The sequence below is a fragment of the Pelodiscus sinensis genome, chromosome 4 (genome assembly GCF_049634645.1).
Source record: "Pelodiscus sinensis isolate JC-2024 chromosome 4, ASM4963464v1, whole genome shotgun sequence".
In the NCBI taxonomy this organism is placed as follows: Eukaryota; Metazoa; Chordata; order Testudines; family Trionychidae; genus Pelodiscus; species Pelodiscus sinensis.
Window position 1 is genome coordinate 128,704,521 of NC_134714.1, and position 24,000 is coordinate 128,728,520.

A 24,000-nucleotide genomic window follows, 5' to 3' on the forward strand; every position below is an offset into this window, starting at 1 on the left:
GTCTCTGATCTCTTCTCTCCTTCCCTCAACTGTATGTCATGAAGTGAGGAGCTCCTCCCCCTCTGTCTCCTTCCCCGCCCCCCTGTCTGACGCTGGTTCTCTCTCACGCCCCGTGCCCTACGCCCTCCCTCCCCCCTGTGCGGGGCCCTCGTCATGGACGACTCAGAAGTGGAGTCAACTGCCAGCATCCTGGCCTCCGTCAAGGAGCAGGAGGCGCAGTTTGAGAAGCTGACCCGGGCGCTGGAGGAGGAGCGGCGCCACGTCTCGGCGCAGCTGGAGCGCGTCCGGGTCTCCCCGCAGGACGCCAGCCAGACGATGGCCAACGGTACCCTCACCCGCCGGCACCAGGTAAAACCCCCCTTGGAAAGTTGGGCACATGGGGCTTGACAGAGCCCTTTTGGCTGCCCCTGCATGAACTGGGGCAGATTCAGGTGGAGCGTCTGGCTCCTACCAGAGTTGCCCCACAATAGAACAGGTGTCTCCTGCCCTCTCCCAAATGGCACCCCTCAGAGGAGCTATTTCCACACCTAATGGATTTGTGTAACTGCTGTAAAAACTTACCAGGTTCACTGCAGGTCTGGGGGTGTGAGGTAGTATCCCTTGCCCCCTCACTGATGCTTAGAGGGCCCAGCATGTGTTTGAGTGTAAGACTGGTGAGCTGGGGACTGGATTCATGGGTCAGGCTCCATCATGCTGGAGACTTGGGGTGGACCCCCTTCCTGGGGAACCAGGAGCCTCTGGTTCCACTGCCCCTGTGACTAATGAGGCAGAAGGTCCTGGCATTTCTGCTTGCCTGGTATCCTCTCTACAAAACAGGCATCACTTCACTAGCTTAAAGTGCCCACCATAGGGATGTGACAGGCAGAATCCAGGAACCCTCACAGGTGGCTCTCAATGATTCTCTGGGCTCAAGTGAAGCCCCTGCCCACAGAATGTGCTGCTGCACCAATGTAGAGGCAATGCTATGTTTGTTGTCCCCACTGTCACGTTATCTTGACCCCTCCTAATCTTCATTGTATCCACCCCCAGCTTTGTGTTAGGCAGAGCTGTTAGCCCCATTGATCTGGATGGGAAATTGAGACCAAGAGTTCAATTGACTTGGCCATGGTCACACAAGTGCAGTGTCAGAGACCTGGGTTTAGTACCCTACTCTGAAGTTCCTGGCTAGCATCTTCAAATAACGGGTAGTCACAGGGGACAGGGCAAGTGCCAGGAGGGGAGGAGGGAAGAGTCTGCTTGAGTCTCCAGGGCTCCTAACTTGTATTGCCTGCTGCGGTGAATCTGGCTTGATCTTTCTGTTCTTGTGGCTATCGCTCACTTTTGTCTGTTGGGCTTTATTAAGGGGTTGATGTCAAGACCCTTCGGACCCTATTTTAAAGGGCTAGAGGACAGCTGCACTGACTGTGCTGGGCACAAAGGGCTTGGTTATTTGGTTGAGGTTATGGGTGCTACTGAGAAACTTCCCAGGCTCTGCTGGAGTTAGATAAGTGCATGTGTATACTTCAAAAGGGGTGACAGTGCCATGGGCCGTAAGTGGGAGAAGGGAGTGTATGCAAAGATGTTGGAGTGAAAAGCCATTACCCTCTGGTCTGCATTTGACTCCCCACGCTGTTCCCTCTTGTCTCTGTGAGATACTGGGAGGTGGTGTTTGGTGGCCAATGGCTTCCACATCAGAAGATGTGACTTGTGTTGTCTCTTCCCTCTGGGATGAGGATGGGGGTGTGTGCGCCCAGGAGGGGGGCTGGCCCTTCTGACAGGCAGCACATCAGAATAGTCTGGCAGTCTTGTGGGAGCATAGGGATGTCTAGAGGGTGGAGCATTGTAGAAGGCTGCTTATTAAACTCCTCCTGGGGCCTCCTCAGACTGGACTGGACAGGACAGTGGCATCCATCTCCTGCTTGGCTGTGTTGCACAAACCTCTATGGTACTAGGACCAGACTGTGCCACTTTGCGTAGGGGACTGAGACCTTGGGGCATGGAATGGCCCTGGCTGCTCTTAACATCTCTCTGCTGCTAACCTCTGAAGCACTGGAACTGGCTGTTGCTGAGTCTGGAAATCAGACTAGGGTGTGAGGCTGTCGGTACAGTCCTCACAAGGTGGAGTTGGGGCACTAATCTTAAGGGGGCCTGGCCTGGCCTTTCTTGCATTGTCCTGTTGCCTCCAAACATCTGGGGTGATGGGCTAGGAAGCAGCGTAATGAGCTAATGTGGCTTGTTTCAGAACGGCCGTTTCCTGGGCGATGCTGACCTGGAAAGGCAGAAGTTTCCAGATCTGAAACTCAACGGACCACCGGTAAAGGACCCCTGGGAGGAGCTGGTATCTCTTGTTGAGAGGGTGGTATTGCCTTACAAGGGGGCAAGGCCTCAGTTCCAGCCCTCAGTGGCTGGTCTCTTCTTGTGGAAGGGACCCATCTCTCCAAGTGTATCTGGCTAGACTTCCCCACCCCTCTTTGTGCCGTGGTGCATACTTGCCCCTCTGCTGCCACCAAGCTAGCACCAGGGAAGCCTCTCTCCTTTGAGTAGATGCTTTCTGCAGAAAGCCTTCCCCCAAATCCCTGTATTCTAGGCACACCTCCCATTGCATTCCCTGGGCATATGCCCTGTAGTGGCAGCAGGAGCTTGGGGGTGGAGGAAGGGCTTGGCCTGTGTGCCAAAGAACTGGGCTCTGCAGCTGCCACATGTGAACATGGAGGTAGAGGGCAGCAGTAGCATAGACAGTACCTTCCTGCATCCCAGTTACTCCCATTAAAGTGAGAGACCTTCTCTCTGTCCTCAGTTTGGTGTGGATAGATAACGCTAAGGATTCCTGCTACACCCATGTAGTTCTGTCTTCACTCCTCTCAATGAGAATGGAAGACGGAAAACACAGAACAGTCCTCTGAGCTCTGAGATCTTTTATGCGCTATCCCCACATGGGACAGGTCCCTCTCCCAATGAGGGGCCCATGCAATCTTGTCTTCCCTGCATCAAAGGGAGGAGAGCATCCTGCTTGTGCATTCCCCACCCCACTGGCCTGGCTGGCCTTGCTACCAGGCCACTGCTTTCCAGATGGTGCTGCCTGCTGTCCCAGCCTAGCAACAGTGACAATGGGATGTGGGGAGCCTCTGGGGCCAACAAGAGCAGAGGGCAATGACAGGTGACCCACTCAGCCCTTTCCACGACCCACTGGTCAGGTGGGACCCACCCTTTTAGGGACCCATGAGAGAGATTAGTGCAGTCCCTAAGCAAGGAGACAGGGACAAATCAGGAATTTCATGGAAGGTTGTAGGAACTTCTCTTGGTATCGGTCAGGCTAAGGTAACAGATGTACTGTTTCCTGTTGGTGGGATCTGCTGCTATTTGCAATCTGGGCTGACTTGGTTTGGCCTTCCTCACCCCAGGACCGCAGCCACCTCCTGTACAGCACTGTCCCCAGGATGCAGGACCCAGGGCAGATTGTGGAGGAGACATACACCATGGAGGAGGATCCGGAGGGCGCCATGTCGGTTGTGTCAGTGGAGACGTCGGATGATGGGACAACCCGGCGCACAGAGACCACGGTGAGGAACAGTAAAAGGGGACTGTTTTGTGTTCAGTGGTGTTGATTTTGACCTCTCCAAGAGGTTGGTAAGAGGGCATATGCACTAAACTGCATGTGTCTCAAGCATTGTTAATTGAAGCTGGGGAGGAGGACTATGCAGGGAGCATAAGTAGTGCTGTGGGACTGTCCAGGGCTGAGAGAACAGGGAGGTTGGGACGATTAGGGGGCATCCGCAGCTCTGGTACATGTGATCTGAGAACATATCCTTCTACCCACTCTTCAGGTAAAGAAGGTGGTGAAGACTGTGACCACACGGACAGTACAGCAGGTCCCCGTTGGGCCAGATGGGATACCTGTGGAGGGTTCTCCTGTCTCCAACAATTACATCCAGACCATGGACAGGAACTTCCGTAAAAATGGCAACGGGGGGCCTGGCAGCTACATGAGCCAGCCTGGCACTGCCACCCTCCCCCGCAACTATCACTACCCAGATGGCTATGGCCGCCCCTATGAGGACGGCTACCCTGGTAGCGACAACAACTACGGCAGCCTGTCTCGTGTGACCCGTATTGATGAACGTTACCGTCCCTCCATGGATGGCTACCGGGCCCCCAGCCGGCAGGATGTCTATGGTCCCCAGCCACAGGTGCGGGTAGGGGGAAGCAACGTGGACCTGAACCGCTTTCATCCAGAGCCATACGGGCTGGAGGATGACCAGCGCAGCATTGGCTATGAAGACATGGATTATGGGATGATGCCGGACTATGGCACAGCCAGGCGGGCAGGGACTCCTTCGGACCCCCGGCGGCGACTTAGGTAGGAAAGGCAGGCTTTACACACTGTAGCAGATTGCTGGTCCTCTGAGTGTTTTCCCACCCCACTCTTAGTGCTCTGTAATGTGTGGTTCCAACAAAGATGTGGACCTCAATGAGACACCTAGTTACAGCTTGTGTATTTGTTGGGGATGTGGTTAATACTCTAGAATTATCATAGCTGGGACTGTCTAGCTGACTCTAAAAATTATGCAGTTGCAGCATTTTACCTCCTACACAGCAAGGAGTTCTACAGAGTTGTGGTGCGCTGTCTGGAGGCTTTTGTTTTGGACATACCGTCTCTTGATAGCATGCTCCATGGCTTTGTCGGTGGGCAAAGTTTAGCGAGGAGAAAAGGACTCCTTTTGAATCCTAAGGCTTCTTGTTCTCCGTCCCTCCCTCTTGCATTGTCAAGATGCTCTTTGCCAGTTTGGCAGAGGTTTCTGTTCCTGTAAGCCTGGCCCTATAATCTGGGTCTATTTGGGTTGTACAAAATAATAGGAAAGGCTGCATTTTGGTGGTTCATGCAGTGACGTGATAGCGTAACAGCGGTGAATCGGGTGTTGCTGTGCATTGAAGCAAAGTCCCAGAACTCTTCTCAGTGTGGCATTGGTTTAAACTTGCAGCTACTACTGAGCTGGGACACTGGGATTGTAGCCCAAGCTTTCAGGCTGGAGGGAGGATTGATTCCTGGGCAGACAGCTGACTTGAGGTGCACTGCCCTTGAAGAAACATCATGTGTGTGGGGGAGAAGCTGACAAATCTGACAACAGCAGTTGGTTCCACTGTGTCTTGGGCAGATCAGTCACTTCCCTAGCTGATTAGGCAAGTAGATCTTTGACTGGATGCCTGCAGTCTAGGTTCCTGTAAAAGTATGTCACGGCTACTTCTGTGACGCTGTGGTTTCCTAGGAGGGCTGCTGAGGTACTGTTACACAAAATAAACTGAGGAGCCAGTGTGAGGAAGGGAGCCAGACAGGGACGTCCCAACAGGAAGTTGTTGCCTACACCTTGATAGTACACACTAGAACATCTAATACTTAGTAAGGATATTAAGTATTGTGTAATTGACTAATCGAGTAGTTGATGCATTTTTGCATCGCCTATTTGATTAGTTGATAGGTTGGCACTGCCCCCTTTGACGCAGCGGCATTTCAAAGTGGCAGCAACGCATGGAGCCCAGGACCCCAGGCTTTGCAGTACCTCCCCTTTTTTCTCCCCTCTTGCTGCCTCTATCTGATAGAGGTAGCAAGGTGGGGAGAAGCAACTAGTCAACAGGATAGTTGACTAGTTGCTTCTCCCCATCTGATAGTCCACTAGTCCTTAACATCCCTAGTGCGTACAAGGGTCTTGGCGTGGTTTTTTTTTTTTTTTTTTTGCTGAGCTCTATATTTACATGATACTTTGGTGCTGTTGTGTGTCTGACAGGGACTGAGCTCCAAAGCTGAACGCTTAGTAAAATTCCTAACGTGCTTGTTGCTGTAGACTTGTTCCTTGTAGAGATTGGAAATGTACAGGTAAAAGGAGTTAACTGTATGCTGAGCCAGGCCTCTTTCTCTTAGCCCTGAAGGTCATTTAGCTCTGTGTCTGGGCTGCCAAGAGAAGTGAATTCCAAAGGCTGGAAGCCATGCCACTCAGCACAGGAGGGATCAAACTTGCCAGTCCTAAGTCTGGACTGGGGATGAAGAATCTGTCCTGAGTAATCTGGTCTGCAGCCATTGCAAACTCTGGCATGTTGATGTGTTCTGGGATTGCTGCAGCACCTCCAAAGGACTCTCGGGCCCCCTGATGGCATCAGGCAGACACCAGACAGGAAGGGAAATAGAGAAGCTCTGAGGCAGGCTCTGGGGCGAGTCTCGTAGCACAGCCCCCTGGGCTCCCATTTGGGAAAGATGGAATTCGCTCACTGACTTGCTCAATGGCAGTATGCTGGCAGCCAGCAGTACTGTCTTCACTGGTGTCAGACTGTCTGCAGAATCAGTGTGGCTGCCCAGCCTTTATCCTCCAGCTCCGGAGCTGTGAAACACTGTTTTAGTCAGGGATAGGCTGATAAGCATCACAGAAATCCATGGAATCCAAGCAGTGTTGGCGTTGGCTCATCACCACTATCTCAATTACCTTTCTGTCTCGAATCTCCCAGTTTTGGGGATAATACTCAGCAAGATTAACAACCCCAAGATGTTTGTATTGAGCAAGATCCTAACCCGTACTTACTTCAGGAGGACAATTTGCCAAGCACTCTTGGAAGGGAGTCTTTAACAACACATCCCCCACCCCCAGTGTCTGTACTGGCTATAATCAGCCATGAAGGACAAGGGTCCATTTCTCGTGTCTAGTTGCAACTTGCTAAGCACGTACAAAACCTCAGGCGGCAAAACTGAATGAGATCAAAGCACTGTAGATGATCAGTTCTTTCCTCCTTCGCTTTCCCATGGAAATGCTTGGATTGTCCCAGAGTGTGGCCTTTCACTGTAACGAGGCATTCAGAACTTCTCTGATGCAGCCCAGCTTAGGGTGAATGCTTAATACTCATCCAAACTGGATATAGCAGATGTAACAATCAAGGAGTACTCCACCATGGCGTAGTAAGAAACGGTCTGCAGCGTGGCTTGTTACTGAGCTCATGTCTTGTGCTGCTAGAGGTTCAGATGTCTGTCAAACTACAGAGGCAACGTGGCAGTCAATCTGTACACCCTGTCACCAAGGCATGTGGCTATGGAGCACTGGATTGCAGTGTAACCACTAATGGTGGCGAAGCAGCAAAATCACCATTGGCGAGTTCTGGCTCAATCAAAGTGGATTGTAAGGGTGACTCTCAAACAGAATTGCCACTTCAACAGGCGTAACTAGTCGGACATGAAGCTGCACCGCTGATCAGACAGTTATTCGATGTAGCTAATACCGATCCAGCATGCTCACCATTGGGAGGAGTCAGATACTCAGAACTAGACGTCATGGCACTTCTTATACCAGGCTGTTACTATTTGGCATGGAATTCCATCTAAGTAGGAGGTGGCATCTAGGAATTCGGGTAGCCTATAGTTACTTTTATCCCAAGGGGAGACCCATTCCACCTGGTGAGTGGGCATGTCCTATGCTTGATCAGATGCAAAGAGACAGCTTCACAATTGAGCAACCTTGCCTTTAGGCAAAGTTGGCAACCTAGCTAAGAAATTTTCTCTGTTAAAAGTTCTGCAGGCATAGCTATACTGGTAAACTGTCCTAATGTAGTGCAGCTTCTACAGTATGGCAGTCTATGATGGTTTCTGCTGCATAGCTTACACTAGTACTGACAAACTACTGGCATAAAAGTTGGTGTCAGAATAGGTATGTCTATTAGTGCTTATGCTGATATTAGTGTGCTGGTATGTTTCAGTTCTCGTCCACAGCTATTTATCCAGAGGGCTCAGTAAAACACCTGTCTGAACACAGCATTGTGTGGGTATTGCACATGCAAGGCATTTTAACAGCCTTATTCAGTGCCTCTTTTTTTAAGACTGGCTTTATTTTTAAACTGGCCTTCTGATCTCTGCTGACCAAGTTACAAATGTGCAAAACATTTTTGTCCAGCGTGTGTGGTGGCATAGCTTTTCTGTCCTCGTGGTAAAAGGGCGAGCAAGTAGGATCTCTTTGTGGCTGGAATGGTAAATTTAACAATCACATTGTAGGAATTGAAACAAATCTGATGCAGTTGAAAGCGTTAACAGAATGGACTCATCAGCATGTGCTGTTTTTCTTTCTTTGTCTGCATCCAGCAAAGAGTGATATTAGCTGGTTAGTGCCACAGGACTATTTGTCACTTTTAAAGTTGCAGACTAACATGACTACCCCTCTGAGATTTACTAAGCTGGTTGGTATTGCTCCTGGTGCCCTGTTGTGCTAGGCACCATATGTACAGTAAGGACAGCCCCTGCCTCAGAGCATGCATCCCTAAACCGAGAGTCAGTATGAGAAGTCCTTTTCTTCTTCCACTCTGCAGAAGATGGAATAGCCCAGATGTGCAGACTTGGACAGCATGACTGTGTCTGTCAGAGCTAGGAACTGACATGAAATCTCAAGAGTCTTAGTTCAATGCTAGAACTACAAGCTGACATTCCTGTAGGCTTTTCCCTTGCTAATCCCCATGCTGCAACACAGTCATTTTTGTTTTGTGTTGCATTAGCATCTAGGCCGGGCTCAGAGCCCCCTTCTATTCAGGGAGAAAAATGGCTTTTTAAGTCTTCACCACCCCAGGTCACATGGGTGACCACTTTAAAATTCATTACATGGAAAATATCTGGCCTGATATGGCTTCCCAAAGCATTTTTTCAAAAGCAGTTTTGCACTTGAGCTGTGCGTGTTGGTATTTTCAACATCACTAACAGCTTCTGGGCAAAGGGAGGGACTTGCTGTCTTGAAATATATTGTATCCATAGGAATTCCCCTTGGAATCTGACTCAGCTACCTAACAGGAGTCTGTACCCATCAAATGAGTCTGTAATAGTTCTCTTTACATGAAAAGCTTAGGACCAGCCTGGCTGAGGCTCTGGAGAATAATCAATAGAAGTGATCCTTCCCTAGGGTGGGGAGAGCAAGCTTGATGACCTAAAATTGTTTCCGGCTCCTAATTTCTCAGGATTTACATTGGTGGCACCAGCTTGCCCTCTAGTGGCCAGAGGCTAGAACTGTTCAGGCCCTTCTCTGCCTGATGGGAAAACAGAGCTGCGGCTTGTGTTAGTTTTAGGTCTGAGGGTAATCTCAGCATGCTAGTGGAGTATCCAGAGGCCCAGCAGGGCTTTGTCAGGCAATGTAAGTTGCTGCCTCAAAGGACGGAGTAGCTGCAGTCACCCAGGGCACTGCATCCCCTTATGGAACATTTCTCTGCTCAGGCAAAGGAAGCTCCTTCCATCACATGGCTTGGGTTGAAGGGCTGGGAGGAAAGAGGGTATGGACCTGGCTGGCCACAGTCAAGCTTCTAACAGACAGAACCCTACATCTGACCCTCTTAACTAAGATTGTCAGTGGAGAAGGTTCATTGTCAAGGCCAAGCACCAGGAAGACAGAATTGCCCTTCTGAGGAGGGAAGGGGCTCTCTAGTCCGGGGGGGGCCTATGTTGGAGGATGTTGATACTCTCTGTGCACAGGCATGTGTTCCCCAGGTTTCGGAGTTCTAGTCTTTCAATGTATCTTTTCTTGGTAACCCCTCTGATTCTCTTTCCCAGCATTAGGGGCTGAAGGCTGAGGTGTGCTCTTCATGGAGTTCATGCTCTGTTCCCCTTTCTGTCCCACTCCCCTCTGCAGGAGTTATGAGGATATGCTGGTGGATGAGGTGGCCCCTGATCAGTACTATTGGGCCCCACTGGCCCAGCATGAGCGGGGCAGCCTGGCGAGCCTGGACAGCCTGCGGAAGGGAGGGCCTTTGCCAGCCAACTGGCGCCAGCCAGAGCTGCCGGAGGTGATTGCTATGCTGAGCTTCCGGCTGGATGCGGTGAAATCCAACGCAGCGGCCTACCTGCAGCACCTGTGCTACCGCAATGACAAAGTGAAGACGGAAGTGCGCAAGCAAAAGGGCATCCCGGTGCTGGTGGGGCTGCTGGACCACCCCAAGAAGGAGGTGCACTACGGGGCTTGTGGGGCACTCAAGAACATCTCCTTTGGCCGAGACCAGGACAACAAGATTGCCATCAAGAACTGCGATGGCGTTCCCGCCCTGGTGCGGCTGCTGCGCAAAGCTCGTGACATGGATCTCACTGAGGTCATCACAGGTAATGGGCGGGCTGGTAAATGTGTCCGGGGAAGGGGACCCACATAGTACCTTGGTCTCACTGGCTGCATTTGCTCCGGCCTAGGGACATTGTGGAACCTCTCCTCGCATGACTCAATAAAGATGGCCATTGTGGACCACGCCCTGCACGCCCTCACTGACGAGGTCATCATCCCGCGCTCTGGCTGGGAACGAGAGCCCAACGAGGACTCCAAGCCACGCCACATAGAGTGGGAGTTGGTGCTCACCAACACAGCTGGCTGCCTTAGGTACGCAGGAGAGCCAACAGGAAGGTGGTGTCTGACCTGTGGGCACCACTGGCTGAGCTTGTGCTGCACCTGGAATCCCTCTCCCCAGGGTGGGAAGCAGGTGGCTGCTGCTTCACCATAACTCTTTAGGAGAGAGGAGATTTCTAGACACGGTATCTTGGACAACTAGAAGTAGAACTTGGTGGTGGGAAGATGTTCTCTCTAATGCATGATTAGTCCCTGGTGTGCCTCTTATGGCTTGTCTAGTTCAGCCCTTCTGTCAGACAAGTAGGGGTTGGGTGGTTCAGCTTGGCGGGGAGCAGGAACATAGTTAGAACCATCTATCTAATCCTTCCACTCTGAGGTGCAGCTACTATGGCCGTCTCGCCCTCCAACACTCTCCTCCCCTTTAGGAACGTGAGCTCGGAGCGGAGCGAGGCTCGTCGAAAACTGCGCGAGTGCGACGGGTTGGTGGATGCCCTGATATACATAGTCCAGTCAGAGATTGGCCAGAAAGACTGCAACAGCAAGGTAATGGAGCAATGCTGCCCCATCCCTAGCAGGCAGGAGACTGCTCTGGGGCCAAAGCAGTGCTTGTGCATCTGGCTCTGCTTTCGTTTGACGGTGTTGGCAGTAAGATGTAGTCCTGACCTGCCTTCAGTCACTGCTTTTCCTGCTTGTGACTTCTTCCTCCTCTTCGGCATCAGCTCCCTTCTAGGACCGGGAGTGAAGGAGAGACCCTGGAGCCTTTGGGTGGGGGCAGGGCTGAAGGGAGGGGCAATTTCAGATGGTTTGAACTTGGACTGATCTTCCCGTGCTCAGAAGTAGAGGCTGCTCTGCCTTAAGTGTGTCCAAGTGCTGGTCTTCAGTAGGGCTGTTAAAAAGCGGTTAATTAGGTAACTGTTAAATATCTTAGTGGTTACACACTGCGGGCTGTGCAGTATAAAGCTTCTACTGCAGAGCCCACAGCACAGCTGGTTCCCCAGGAGTGGGGCTGGCAGCCCATGTGTGCCGGGAGCCAGCTCCCAGACCCACTCCTGGGGAACCAGCTGTACTTCAGGCTCTGCAGTATGAACTTCATGCTGCAACGCGGGGTGACAGCAGACTCCCTGGGAGCAGGGCTGGTAGCCAACACATAACTGATCAGCTCATGCTGCTTGGTTAACTATTTAAACGGTTACACTAGAACATCCCTAGTCCTTGGGTTGGCCATGGAGCGCCTGGTGCCCAGAGCAAAGCACATTCTAAGGACTGAGCAATGGGGCGAGGCTCTGAAGTTTGGGCGGGGAGGCAGCATTGGAATTACCTTAAGCGGTGGCCTGAAGCATGGAAGTGTTGGACCTAAGCCAGGTGACAATTGTCCCTTCCACTCTGTGACCTCTGAGCTGTAACACTATCCCTTTTATGGCTCAAGTATCCGGTGACCAGTAAACCAGGTGTGTCTCATTGTGAATGACACTCCCATCTCCCCCACTTCAGTTGGTGGAGAACTGTGTCTGCCTGCTGCGGAACCTGTCGTACCAAGTTCACCGTGAGATCCCGCATGCCGAGCGCTACCAGGAGACTCCCCTTAACCCTGCCAGCAATTCTGGGCCCCATGCTGCCAGCTGCTTTGGTGCCAAGAAAGGCAAAGGTATGACAGGGAGCCTGCTCTTTCATTCCTCTTTGGTGGGAGGGAAAAGGGGAAGAGGATGAGGCCTGCTCCATCATGCTTGAACAGTATCAAGCAAGATGGTTCAATCACTGCTTTCCCCAAGACCTCTTGTGATAGCGGTGAGACAGCTCTGCCTGCATCTCTAGCTCTTGGTGTTCAGGGCCCTGTGTTAGGTTGATGTGCTGTGTTGGCATGGAAGTGATGAAAGGATCGCCACTAACTTCAGGCTTTTCCCATCTCCCTTTTTTCCCTTCTCCTTGCTTTCCTGCCAAACCACCCTGCGATCCTGTTGGCATCTGTCTTCTCCTGCTTCCTCTCTCTCCTGTCCTTCTCTCCGCTTCGCCCATAGACGAGTGGTTCTCCAAAGGTGAGTATGCGCTTGTCTTTTCCCTCTTATGGTGGTTTGTTGGGTTCTGTCCTTTGCCCCCTTCCCAATGGTGCATGTGGGGTGGAGGTTCACAGCACTGGCTAAGGAAGAAATGCCCCAACTATGGCCACAGTACTGCTGGGTTTATTCTGATTCGCTTATTAATTGGAGCAAGTGTAATGAAGAATTGGGCAGGGAGGAGATGGAATAAGCTATGCTAATATCTTGTATTCACTGCTCTTACTCTTGTTTGAAGGTAAAAAACCTCTAGAAGAGCCTGGTACTGATGCAGTGGACTTTCCCAAAAGAACAAGCCCTGCAAAAGGTATACTCCCCAGTGCATTTGCTCTACCTTGCTCTCCTCCCCCAGCTCCTGGTAATCTTCTTAAGCTCCTTAAATGAAAGCCAGTTAAATCAAGATTCGTATCTCCACCTTTTGTAAAACAATTACACTAAAATAAATGCTGCCTAGTGTAATAGTCATCACATATGTGACTTCTGGGAAGAGCCACTCTTTCTTGGCTTATAAGAGAAGATGGTGCAGTGGCTGGGCACTAGCGTAGGACTTGGGGTCAATTTCTTGCTGCACCACACTGGTGACCTTGGGAAGGTAACGGCCTCAGCTCCCAGCCTGCACAGGGATAACAGCACTTCCCTGCTTCACCAGGAGTGTTGAACATAAGTACATTCTGAGGTGCTCAGATACTATGGTGATTTGGGTGGTGGGGGCGGGTAGATGAGCACCAACGGTGCCTGGAGCCACACATGACCTAGCCAAGTTAAGGGCTATACTAGGCATACCTTTGTCATGACAATGTTCCGGTAGCTACTGTTTAAAATTAAACTTTCCTGCTGTGCACAATAATTGCAGCAGTGGTATTGGCAGATGTCCCGGTGTCTCTAGAAACCAGGAAGATTCTGTGTAAACATTACATCTTTTGTAAAATAAAAAGTGAACACTAAACTCTAGGAGCTGCAGGCATTCAGGACTGTCTGGGAAAGGTATGGGGTTTGAAACCCTCGGAACGAAATCTTTCTCATCTCAATTTTTTTTTGGTTAAAAAATTTTGAGTTTTTGTTTGTTTTTTTTCCTTCCTGTCTCCCACTGGAGAATGGGGCTGTGGAGAAATAAACCTGAACTTTATTTCTGAGAATTCATAAATAACTTGGAGGAACTTTTGGCTTTCAAAAAGGCCATTTTTAGAATGAATTTTTTCAGTGACACTCTAACAGCTCTACTTCAAAGTGACGTGTGCTCATGAGAGTGCATCATACTCAAACAGTGGGCAGACAAGTCTTTCAGTAAAGCACTTTGCAGGATTAGAGACAGACACCTCTGTCTGATCTCATCATGTGGCTGTCACTGCAACTTCAGGGCTTCCAGCTGAGCTGGTTTGAAGACCTATTATGTGCAGTTGTGGCTGTATGTGGAGCACTGAAGTGTCCCATGTGTAGGTGGGAAAGGATCCTGTAAACATTAGTTGCCTGAACTAGTTCTGTAGGTGCTAAGTATCTACCAGTGATGAGGGTTGCATCATCTCTGTTCCCCCTGTACCAAGCCATTGTTGTGGCCCGACCAAATGTAGGGATTATCTTAGCATCAAAAAGACAGTCATGCCACTGCATTGATGGAAGTAACTATCTGGGCTAGTGCAGGAGTGCCAGTTGTCTGGATTTCTAGTGCTATGGGGCATTGGTTAAAAACAAAATTGGTTTTGCTCTAGTTCTAGTCATAAGGAGAGAGGCAAAACATGTTCTTTATATCAGTTGTGTAACATATTTGATAGCTAAGAATAAATAATGGCATACTTAATGAACCTCTCAAATGACCCCTACCTGTTATTCCGTCACATTTTCTAGGGTATGAGCTCCTCTTCCAACCAGAAGTAGTTCGGATATATATCTCGCTGCTGAAGGAGAGCAAAACCCCTGCTATCCTAGAGGCCTCAGCAGGAGCCATCCAGAACCTATGTGCTGGTCGCTGGACGGTGAGTCACAGCCAGAGAGAGACTGGAAATCTGATATTTAAAAATGCAGAGAGACTGAAGCCTTGAATCTGGGTGGGGTTAGGGCACATCAGAAAGGAGGGATCATCCATCCAGTACTGGCATAGAGGAACCAGGCACCTCAGTTTTAATCTTGTAGCTAGGACTCCATATGGGGAAACTAAACTGAAGCTACTCAGTAGCACAGGCAGAAAATGGACAGTGTTTCTTGAATGTCAAACTGTAAGTTCTCGTCTGTGTTTTGTACAGTGTAACTTATGCTTTCCAGCATTACCGTGATGACAAAGCAGCTGTAGGAACCATGTCCCACTCCCCAACTCATCATGGATCCAACCACAAGTCAAGACATTGGAGAGCATTTAATTCTAATCGTAGCACATACCCCTGCCTCTGGAGCCATGCCTGGGCACTCCTTCAGCATAAATGCTGCCGAGTCCCCTTCTGCCCAGTATCTCCAGCTATCTGTGCCCTAGGCATAAACTCTCTGAATAATTAGCATGCAATCTGGGTGGTTGTGCAAGCCAGTGATGGGCTTTCTGAGGTTAAGCCTCATGCAGGAGTGCTGAGCAGCTCCTACTGTAGGAGGAGAGAGATAGAAGATTGGAACAGAGGATTATGTTGCAGGGAAGACCAATCCGGAGCTCTGATTTTACTGTCCCACAAAAGGGTCCTTAGTGTTTTATTGGCGTTCCACAGTTATCCGATGCCAAAGGCCAGCTAATAGTTACTTGTGCCTTTGAAGCAGCATCTTGCATGTGCTACGCAAGCTGTCAGAATAACATGACTTATTGTGGCCCTACCTTCTTGGGAAGCCTCTGATTTTCCTTTTTTGTGTGTGTAAGTCAACCCTCCATTAAACACAACTTTCTCTAGTGGCTGGCAGGGTTGCCCGTAACCACGTAGTAGATTGTATTCTGGCTCAAAGTCTCTGGGACAGAAACTGCCCTTGCCCCATGCCTGACACACTGGACTCCTGAGTTGGTTGAGGCTTCCACCATGCTCCTGCAATACAAATGTCAGTCAGTGGCCTCTCCCGTGATGGATCCTTCTCTGTGGCCGCACTGGCTGGCTGTGTCAGATGAAGGTGTGAGAAGTGCTGTCATGGACAACACTTAATGGCTGGTCCCATAGGTAGTTTCTTCCTTACCCTGTGCAGTAAGTCCATGGCACGTGCTCTGAAGTAGGACACAACTTGCCCTTCTATCTTAGTGGTACTTGCAGCACGGCTCTGGTTCCTGTGTTGTATCTGGACAAGGAGTTAATTTTGTGCTATTAAGTCTATCAAGGCAGAACCTGGCCTCTCCTGTGCTGTACTACTAGTTTCCAGACCCGGGGTAGGCGGTGTGTCTGCTGTGGTGACTCAGCCATTATATGAGCCTCTTATTCATTCTCCTGAATGAGAATAACCACCTAGCCCAGGTACTCCATGGACAGCCTGAAGCACACAGTTAATACCACAGCAGAACAGAATAGTTTCTTGTTAGAGGACACTTCTCACCTCAGTGATATCTCATGTTGTGGATGTTTGGCTGGGATGATTCCCATGCTCCTGCTGGGGAGGACCCTCCTTGCATGATAGGGGGGTGGAGAGTGGCTCAGTAGAAGCAGGATTCAGGTTGGATGTCAGCAATAGAGATGCAAGGGGGGGCGGGCATAATGCCATCAGACTGTGGACCCCTCTCACCTGCCTTCTCTGTAAGTCTGTGGCACTTTGCTCTTGTCCCCCTGCAGTATGGCCGGTACATCCGTTCAGCACTGCGCCAGGAGAAGGGGCTCTCCGCTATTGCCGACCTCCTGACTGACGAGAGTGAGCGGGTTGTGAAAGCAGCATCTGGAGCCCTGCGCAACCTCGCAGTGGATTCCCGCAACAAAGAGCTGATAGGTAAGAACTGTGAAGGTGATGCCTACTCTGTAGCTGCTGCTCTTCTCTCTCTACTTCCCCCCTCCCCCCCCACACTTTGCTATACGAAAAAGACCATAGCTTGTCTCTGCATCATTCCAGAGCTAGCTCTTGCTCTCTTCTCTTGCCACCCAAAAGGTACTGTGATGCCCATTGTTCCTGTGGAAACTGTACACTTCTATTTCGCCCCTTCACTTAACTACATCTAACATAAGATGGGAGCTGTGCTCTGTGTCAGAAGCTGGGAATGGTGACCGGATGGCTCACTTGACGATTCCCTGTTCTGCATTCTCTCTGGGGCATCTGGTGTTGGTCATTGTTGGAGGACAGGATACTGTCAAACTCTAAATGGGCCTTTGGTCTGACCCAGTTTGGCCGTTCTTATGTTCATTCTTCTGCACTGTGCCTCCATTAAGCTATGGGGAGGGAGAGAGGCTTCAAACTACTAATGGTTTAACACTTTTGTCCATTCATCCTCTTGATCCCTCTTGTGTGGCTCCACCAATTAATCTCTGCTCACACCTTCTGATCCATTGTGACTGACTCTCCCTCCTGCCCCCACTCCAGGTAAACATGCAATCCCAAACCTAGTGAAGAATCTGCCAGGTGGGCAGCAAACCCCAGCCAAGAACCTGTCTGAGGACACGGTGGTATCGATCCTGAATACAATCAATGAGGTCATTGTGGACAACCTAGAGGCAGCAAAAAAACTGAGGGAGACTCAGGGCATTGAGAAGCTGGTGCTGATCAACAAATCAGGGTAGGTGTGTCCCAGGGGGCAGGGGAAAGGGGTGCTGGAATCTCACTTCCTGCCCTTTCTCCCCACCCCATCTGCTCATGCATCACTGAAGGGGGATTGGATATTAACCCATACTGCATCTTCATGTCATTGTCTTGCTTTTTTCAGGAACCGATCAGAGAGGGAAGTCAGAGCTGCTGCCCTAGTCCTGCAGACAATCTGGGGGTATAAGGAACTGCGGAAGCCACTGGAGAAGGAAGGATGGAAGAAATCTGACTTCCAGGTACCTGATGTGACTGAGAAGCTCTTTAATAGGGGTCATTTAGCTCTCAGAAGGTGGAGAGAGAAGGTTCCTGTTCGAGGAGTGGATCTCCACTGGACCCTTTAGCACCTTTCTAATAATGCTTCATGTTTAGACTCCTTCTCTGTGGTGGCTGAGCAAGGGACAGTTTGGGCTGGCCTTGCCCTCCTGGTGGGTCAGGATCCCAAATGTGTTGCTATGAAATCCTGGGGAGGAAGGCTTTCCTGTGGCTAACACACTGGCATGGTACTCTGGACATCTGGGTTCAGTTTCACAGATGTTCGTGTGTGACCATGGGCAAGTCATGTGGTGCCAGCTACTCAGAGTGTAGCAGCTGCTATTCATAAGGAGGCTGGCAAGGTTCTTGTTTTTCAATAGATACTGTTGGGTGCTGCCTCTGTGCTCTCTGGACAGCCTGGCTACTTCTTGAGGAGCTGATCTTAAAATTCTTGCTTTAATTCCCATTTGACAGATGGGGATGGGCTGTTCCTGCCTTTCCAGGCATCTTTCGTGAGATGAGCATCTGTATCTGAGCATCTGATACTGGATCCCATGTGCACATGCAGGCGTCTATATGACATGAATCTTTCCTCTAGACAAACTGCTATTCTCTCAACTCCTTGTAGAAGTTGTGTTGGCCAGGTCAAATCTGGTCTTCCCCTGCACATTGAACCTCTCGCTGGCCAGCAACTTTGAGGTTCCAGTGTACATGCCATTGCCCTGCCATGGGCTTTACCGCTAGGGCTTCGGCCGCTAGAGGGCAGCACATGTGGCTCAGTCCAGCAACATCAGAATCTGAGCTCCTGCTAAACAGACCTGCGGAACTTGGTGCAGGGGCTAAGGGACCTATATATGTGTGATCTAGCATCAGGGATGTGTGGGGTCATGGATGTTACAGGCCCCTCTCCTGTTTCAGGTGAATCTAAACAATGCCTCTCGGAACCAGGGAGGTAACTCATTCGATGACAGCACCTTGCCACTCATTGACAGGAACCAAAAAGCAGGTAGGTCACACTGCCCCCTGTAGACAGCCATGCAGTACTTCCACGTTGGTGAAGGGGAGAATGTCCAGCAGCACTCCTTCCCCCTCAGTCCAGTTATGCCTGCTGGCTCAGTATGTTCAGAGGGCTTCAGTTGCTCTTGCTGCAAATACTGTTGTCTGGTGTGCTTAGTGGGCTCCCCGGGCTCAGAGCTGCCTCTCGCCTCACTCTTGGTAGTTCACAGGGAGCTGTTTGATAGTGAGTCTGTGCTGCAAATGTAACTTTGTTCAGTCTAACTCCTGAATTTAACGGTCTTTTATAAAGGCCCTATTGCAGGGTGGTCACATTTATTTGCCCTCCATGCCGCATACAACAATCTGCAGAAGAGCCAGGGGCAGTCCTGCCAGGGCTCAGGGCTTGACTCATTGGAGGTGCCCAATGAAGCTCAAGACTTCAGTCCACTCATGTTAAAACCTCAAGCCCTAGCAAACACACCTTGCTGGGCAGAAACTCCAAAACTGAGTAGAATCCCATACCCCCCCCCATTCTGTTGCAAGGCAGCAGTTCTGAGCATGCTTCTTCTCTCCAGCCCCCCCCCACTCCAGTTCTGGTAGGTAGAAAATGAGGGCAGCAGGGTACCCAAGTTGCATGTGACTCATGAGCCACAGTTTGCCTGCCTATGCCCTATAGCATCTTGAACTGGGTTTGTGAGCCAGCTAACTTCTCCAAAATGAAGTGCCTGCCTGGGTGTGCTTGAAACATGAACCAGCTTCTCTGCTGCCCGAAGGTTGCCTGGTAGGGTGAGTAACCTGCAGGTCTGGTGTCTGAAACACCCATCTTCTCTCTCTAGATAAGAAATCCTCCCGAGAGGAGATCCAGATGAGCAACATGGGACCAGGTAGGAAACTGGCACATGCACGCAGATGAAAGCTCATGGTTATCTGTGGGAGGGCAGGAGTGACTCTGATCTAAGCAGCAGGATGTGTTTGAGGCAGGTGCAAACCCTGGAATGGGAGGAAATGTACAAAGGATAGGGAAGGTTGTTTTTTTTAAATAGCTCTTGGCCTCATGAAGCCAGTTGTGCCTGTTTAAGCTCACAGCTGCTGTGCGGAGGGGTTGGTCTCACTTGTCCAATGTCCTCCTGACCCAGAGAACAACTACTCTACACTGGACACGAGAGACCACAACAGAACCCTAGACCGGTCTGGAGACCTGGGTGATGTGGAGCCACTGAAGGGAGCACCGCTGATGGTAAGACTTGCTCGAATGTGTCTTTAGTCCCCAGCTGTGCTTACTGGGATCCCATAAACCTGGGCTTGGTAGGGAGGGAAGGCTCAGGACAGGTAAACGAAGAGAGGGTATGTCTACACTAGAAAGTTAGTTCGAACTAACGGACGTTAGTTCGAACTAACTTTCCTATGCGCTACACTAGCGCTCCGCTAGTTCGAATTTGAATCGAACTAGCGGAGCGCTTAGTTCGAACTAGGTAAACCTCATTTTACGAGGACTAACGCCTAGTTCGAACTAGCTAGTTCGAACTAAGGGCTGTGTAGCCCTTTAGTTCGAACTAGTGGGAGGCTAGCCCTCCCCAGGTTTCCCTGGTGGCCACTCTGGCCAACACCAGGGAAACTCTATGCCCCCCTCCCGGCCCCGGACCCCTTAAAGGGGCACGGGCTGGCTACGGTGCCCGTGCCAGGTGCAAGCCTGCCAGCACCCAGCTAGCAGACCCTGCACCTGGCACGGCACAGAGCCACCCACCCGATGCCCCCCAGCCCACCCCCTCTTGCCGGGACCAGGCTGGCGGCTCCCAGGAGCTTGCCCTGGACCGCAAGAGGCGGGCACCTTCCTGGGCTAGTGCGGACATCGTGGACCTCGTCCACGATCTCCGCACTAGGCACAGGAAAGTGGCCGTCTAGGGCAGGAGAGCTGCCAGCCTGGCCACCCAGGACCAGGTGTGCATGAAAATCAAGGGGGTCCACTGAGACCCCCGACACTGAGCCCTGAGCTTACAATGGCCGTACTGGGTCAGACCAAAGGTCCATCTAGCCCAGTAGCCTGTCTGCCAACAGCGGCCAACCCTAGGGACCCTGGAGGGGATGGACCGAAGACAATGACCAAGCCATTTGTCTCGTGCCATCCCTCTCCAGCCTTCCACAAACTTTGGGCAGGGATACCACTCCTACCCTCTGGCTAATAGGACTCCATGGACCCAACCTCCATCACTTTATCTCACTTCCCTTTCAACTCTGTTCTAGTTCTAGCCTTCACAGCCTCCTGCAGCAAGGAGTTCCACAGGTTAACTATTTGCTTTGTCAAGAACAACAACTTTCTCTTACTAGTTTCAAGCCTGCTACCCATTCCTTTCCTTTGGTGTCCTCTAGTCCTTCTTTATGGGAACTCAGGAAGAACTTTTCTGAATGCACCCTCTCCACCCAACCCCTGCTTTTAGAGACCTCTATCCTGTCCCCCCTCCGTCTCCTCTTTTCTAAGCTGAACAGTCCCAGTCTCTGTAGCCTCTCTTCATCTGGGACCTGTTCCCAACCCCTGATCATGTTAGTTGCCCTCCCCTCTCCCAGCCTTTCTCTTCCCCTCTCCCACCTCCTTTTCCCAGTCTCCCCCAGTTTTGTTCAATAAAGACAGAGTCAATGTTGGAAGAAACGTTATCTTTATTTTGTACATCAATAAGAAGGGGGGCTAGGGAAGGGCAAGTGGAAGGAGGTGAGGGAGGAATGGGGTACGAGCCCCCGATGGGGAGGACTGGGCTGGCTCTGCGGGCTTCTGGGGGTGGAAGCTCTCCTGCAGCCCCCCAATTACTCCCTCTCCCCAGATGGCAGCCTGCGGCAAGTGCAGCCGGGCTGATGGCCGAGTGCTGTGATGTGCCCAGTGTGGGCACTCAGGGCACTCCAAGCCAGAACTTCTTTGCAAGCGGGGCACCCCTTAGAACTGTGTGTCCGGGGTGGGGGTCGGGACCCTTTAAGCGCAGCCCTCGGCTAGCCTGAGACAGCATCTCCATGCTCTAAGTCCTCCTTTTATGCCCTGCCGGCACTGCTTCCGGCCATCATTAAGCCCTGTTCAGAGTCCACTCAATGTGGACTTACTAGTTCGAACTAGCAAAACGCTAGTTCGAACTAGTTTTTAGTTCTAGATGCGTTAATTCGAACTAAGCTAGTTCGAACTAACTAATTCGAACTAAGTTAGTTCGAACTAGCGCTGTAGTGTAGACGTACCCAGAGATACTTGTTGGCCTCTGTGTTAGACAGTGCGACGAAAACCTGGGCTTTATCAGCTGACTCTGCTTTTCTGCTCTGCCCCATCTTCTGCCTGAACAGTCCCAGTCTTCTCTCCCCCCCTCCACCCCCAGTATCCAAGTTCAGCCTCCCCCTCTCCCTTCCTGTCTCTTGCATCCTTCCCCACACCCTACTAACAATGTGTGTCTGCAGGAGGAGGAAGGGCAGGAATCCCTGCATGAGGAGGATGATGACTCATTGGCTTATCCCCCTATGGTATGTCCCAGACTCCCTCTGAGTCTCCTGCTCCAGGGAGCTGGAGGATAAACTTCTGGGGCAATCCCGTGGTGCTTGGCCAGTCAAATCATCCTCGATTCCAGATCCCAATCACTTGCTGATCCGTGACCATAATCATACCTTGATTTGTTTTGCTTGGTGTGCATTGTGCTCCTGCTTGGCAGCAACTCTCCACACCCCCACACCCTGATGCTGACCTGTTCTCCTCTCTCTCCACAGCAGAAGATCTAGTCTCCTCCCTGCCTCCGCTCAGTTTGGGTTTTAGTATGTTATATACAACTCTTAGTGGTGGAATGGACTGATTTTTTTTACCTTACTTTTGCTGGACTGTTTGTGCCAACTACCCAGCCAAATGATTGGCCCTCTGCACCCTTTCTGCCTGGAAGTGGGGGACATCTGGACAGGGCCCCCTCCCTCCCTTCTGTAGATGGCTGCACCTTGATCCTTGGACGCCTTTTATCTTTCCTTCCAAGAGCAACTCCTGCAGACCAAATACTTCTGATGACTCTCACTGGAGCGGCTAAGGCAGACTCTCTTCAAGGAACTCCTCCTCTGACACTACCAGCTCCTGTAGCACTCAGAGCACACAGTGGATCTCAGTGGAGCCCTGTTGTACCAGGACTACTTTCTCCTTTAAGAGACATCCGCTCTGCTTGTGGAGGCAGGGGTCAAAGGCCACCACCTCCTTCTCTTAGCCTATAGAATATATTTTTGTGTGATCACTTGGCAACAAAGGATGCTGGGAATATGGGGACATTCCAGGCAGTGGTGATGGGAGGGGCAGGGACTGGCAGTTGCTGGGAAGGGGAGGGGGAAAATCATGACTCGTCTCATGATTTGAATGCCAGATGGCTGGGGGGGTGGGGTCTGTCCTGAGTTGACTTAATCTATTTGGTTGGCCTATCCCCTCTTAAATAGGAGGGAGGAGGGCGTGTAAATGGATGTGTGGGGGATGGGGATTGGATCACTTTACTCCCCACTCTTTCATGGGGCCTAGGCGTGAGTGTGTTCATCTAGACAGGTTGTCTGCAGGGGGGAGGAGGTAGTTGAGAGAGGAGCCGGCTTGGGGGAGAGGTTGAGGGGGAGAATCCTGATGGCGCACAGGCAGGGCTGGCTCTCAGATGGGAAAAGGATGTGGGGGGTTCTTTAAGGGATGCATGGATTTGTTAACTGGCCTGAGTCTGAGAGGTGCCATGACTTTAGGATATGCCAGGAGAGGGGGTGATGGATTGAGATGGGTGGGGGTAGGAAGTGAAAACCCCAGCCCAAACACGTCGGGTGAATGCGGCAGTGTCTGTCGGTCTCTCGACATGTGCCTTTCTTTGCCACTGTGAAACAGTTTCTTCCAACTCCATAGGCTCTCTTGCCTTTTAGAGGAGGAGTATGTTTGGATTTAAGGGGTTGGGGATCTCTGACATAGACTAGCTCCTACTCTCCTCCCCACTTGAGATTCTGGCCTTAGTGTGGATAGCTGGATTTCTAGGAATGTTTGGGCAGGGGAGATCAATAGGAGCTCCTCTGTCGTCCTTTAATGCTCACTGGCATGAGGTGGGCAAGGGAGAGCACTGTCGGCCTGCACGGAATGGCCTGCTGAGACAGGAAGCTTCAGGGACTCAGGTGGGAACACCAAGTGGTCCATTCCATTCAGCCAGGTGAAAGGGGGAACCATGGGAGCTCTGATGAAGGGGGTGTGTCTTTGCCTCCCCATGGAAGATATTCCTAGCCCCTCTCCTGTACATAGTGCAACTGGAAGCTTCCCCCTGAGGCCACAAACTGGACCTGGGTTGCTCTAGGTTGTGTACTCAGATGGGATTCTCATCTCGTCCCCCTCCCACTATGCATGCACTACACAAGGGGGAAGGTCTGGGTTGGAAGATCTGTGCCTCTCCAACCCCATCTCTGTCGCTTCCAGCCTCTTTTTCTTGGAAGGGACTGAAGTACAAATCCAAGCTGTCTTTCTGGGGTCTGACTCTTAATGTATGTAAAACACTAATTCCTTTTTTTAATTCCAGATGAACCAAAAACTCCTCCTTTCCCTCAGACTGCTCTAGCGCCTGCAGCGGGGAACCAATAACTATCTTGCTCTCTTCTACACCCCTTGAGCTGGGGTGTGGGGAACCTGTTCTTTGTCTGATTGCTGCGCGCACTCTTGTAATGCTTTTAAAACAAAATGATTTTTTATATAAATAAAAAGTTTTTAAAGTGTG

General features: G+C 51.0%; 1 protein-coding gene across 7 annotated transcripts in view; it reads left to right on the forward strand.

The window, feature by feature from the left end:
- CTNND1 (catenin delta 1) overlaps positions 1 to 24,000 on the forward strand; it is a 49,695-nt gene extending 25,695 nt beyond the window's left edge. For 2 of the 7 annotated variants that reach the window (XM_025182183.2, XM_075928927.1), the window contains 19 exons: positions 45 to 348; positions 2,222 to 2,293; positions 3,381 to 3,539; positions 3,804 to 4,336; positions 9,612 to 10,075; positions 10,160 to 10,343; positions 10,736 to 10,853; positions 11,802 to 11,955; positions 12,326 to 12,343; positions 12,600 to 12,668; positions 14,204 to 14,331; positions 16,081 to 16,231; positions 16,817 to 17,009; positions 17,157 to 17,271; positions 18,206 to 18,293; positions 19,120 to 19,167; positions 19,420 to 19,520; positions 21,710 to 21,772; positions 22,013 to 24,000. In XM_025182183.2, coding sequence (XP_025037968.2) covers positions 154 to 348; positions 2,222 to 2,293; positions 3,381 to 3,539; positions 3,804 to 4,336; positions 9,612 to 10,075; positions 10,160 to 10,343; positions 10,736 to 10,853; positions 11,802 to 11,955; positions 12,326 to 12,343; positions 12,600 to 12,668; positions 14,204 to 14,331; positions 16,081 to 16,231; positions 16,817 to 17,009; positions 17,157 to 17,271; positions 18,206 to 18,293; positions 19,120 to 19,167; positions 19,420 to 19,520; positions 21,710 to 21,772; positions 22,013 to 22,024 — 2,865 coding nt within the window. In that variant the 5' untranslated portion in view covers positions 45 to 153 and the 3' untranslated portion in view covers positions 22,025 to 24,000. The remainder of the gene's footprint in view (positions 1 to 44; positions 349 to 2,221; positions 2,294 to 3,380; positions 3,540 to 3,803; positions 4,337 to 9,611; positions 10,076 to 10,159; positions 10,344 to 10,735; positions 10,854 to 11,801; positions 11,956 to 12,325; positions 12,344 to 12,599; positions 12,669 to 14,203; positions 14,332 to 16,080; positions 16,232 to 16,816; positions 17,010 to 17,156; positions 17,272 to 18,205; positions 18,294 to 19,119; positions 19,168 to 19,419; positions 19,521 to 21,709; positions 21,773 to 22,012) is intronic. The other 5 variants (XM_025182192.2, XM_014571027.3, XM_014571032.3 and 2 more) reach the window with 5 other exon arrangements.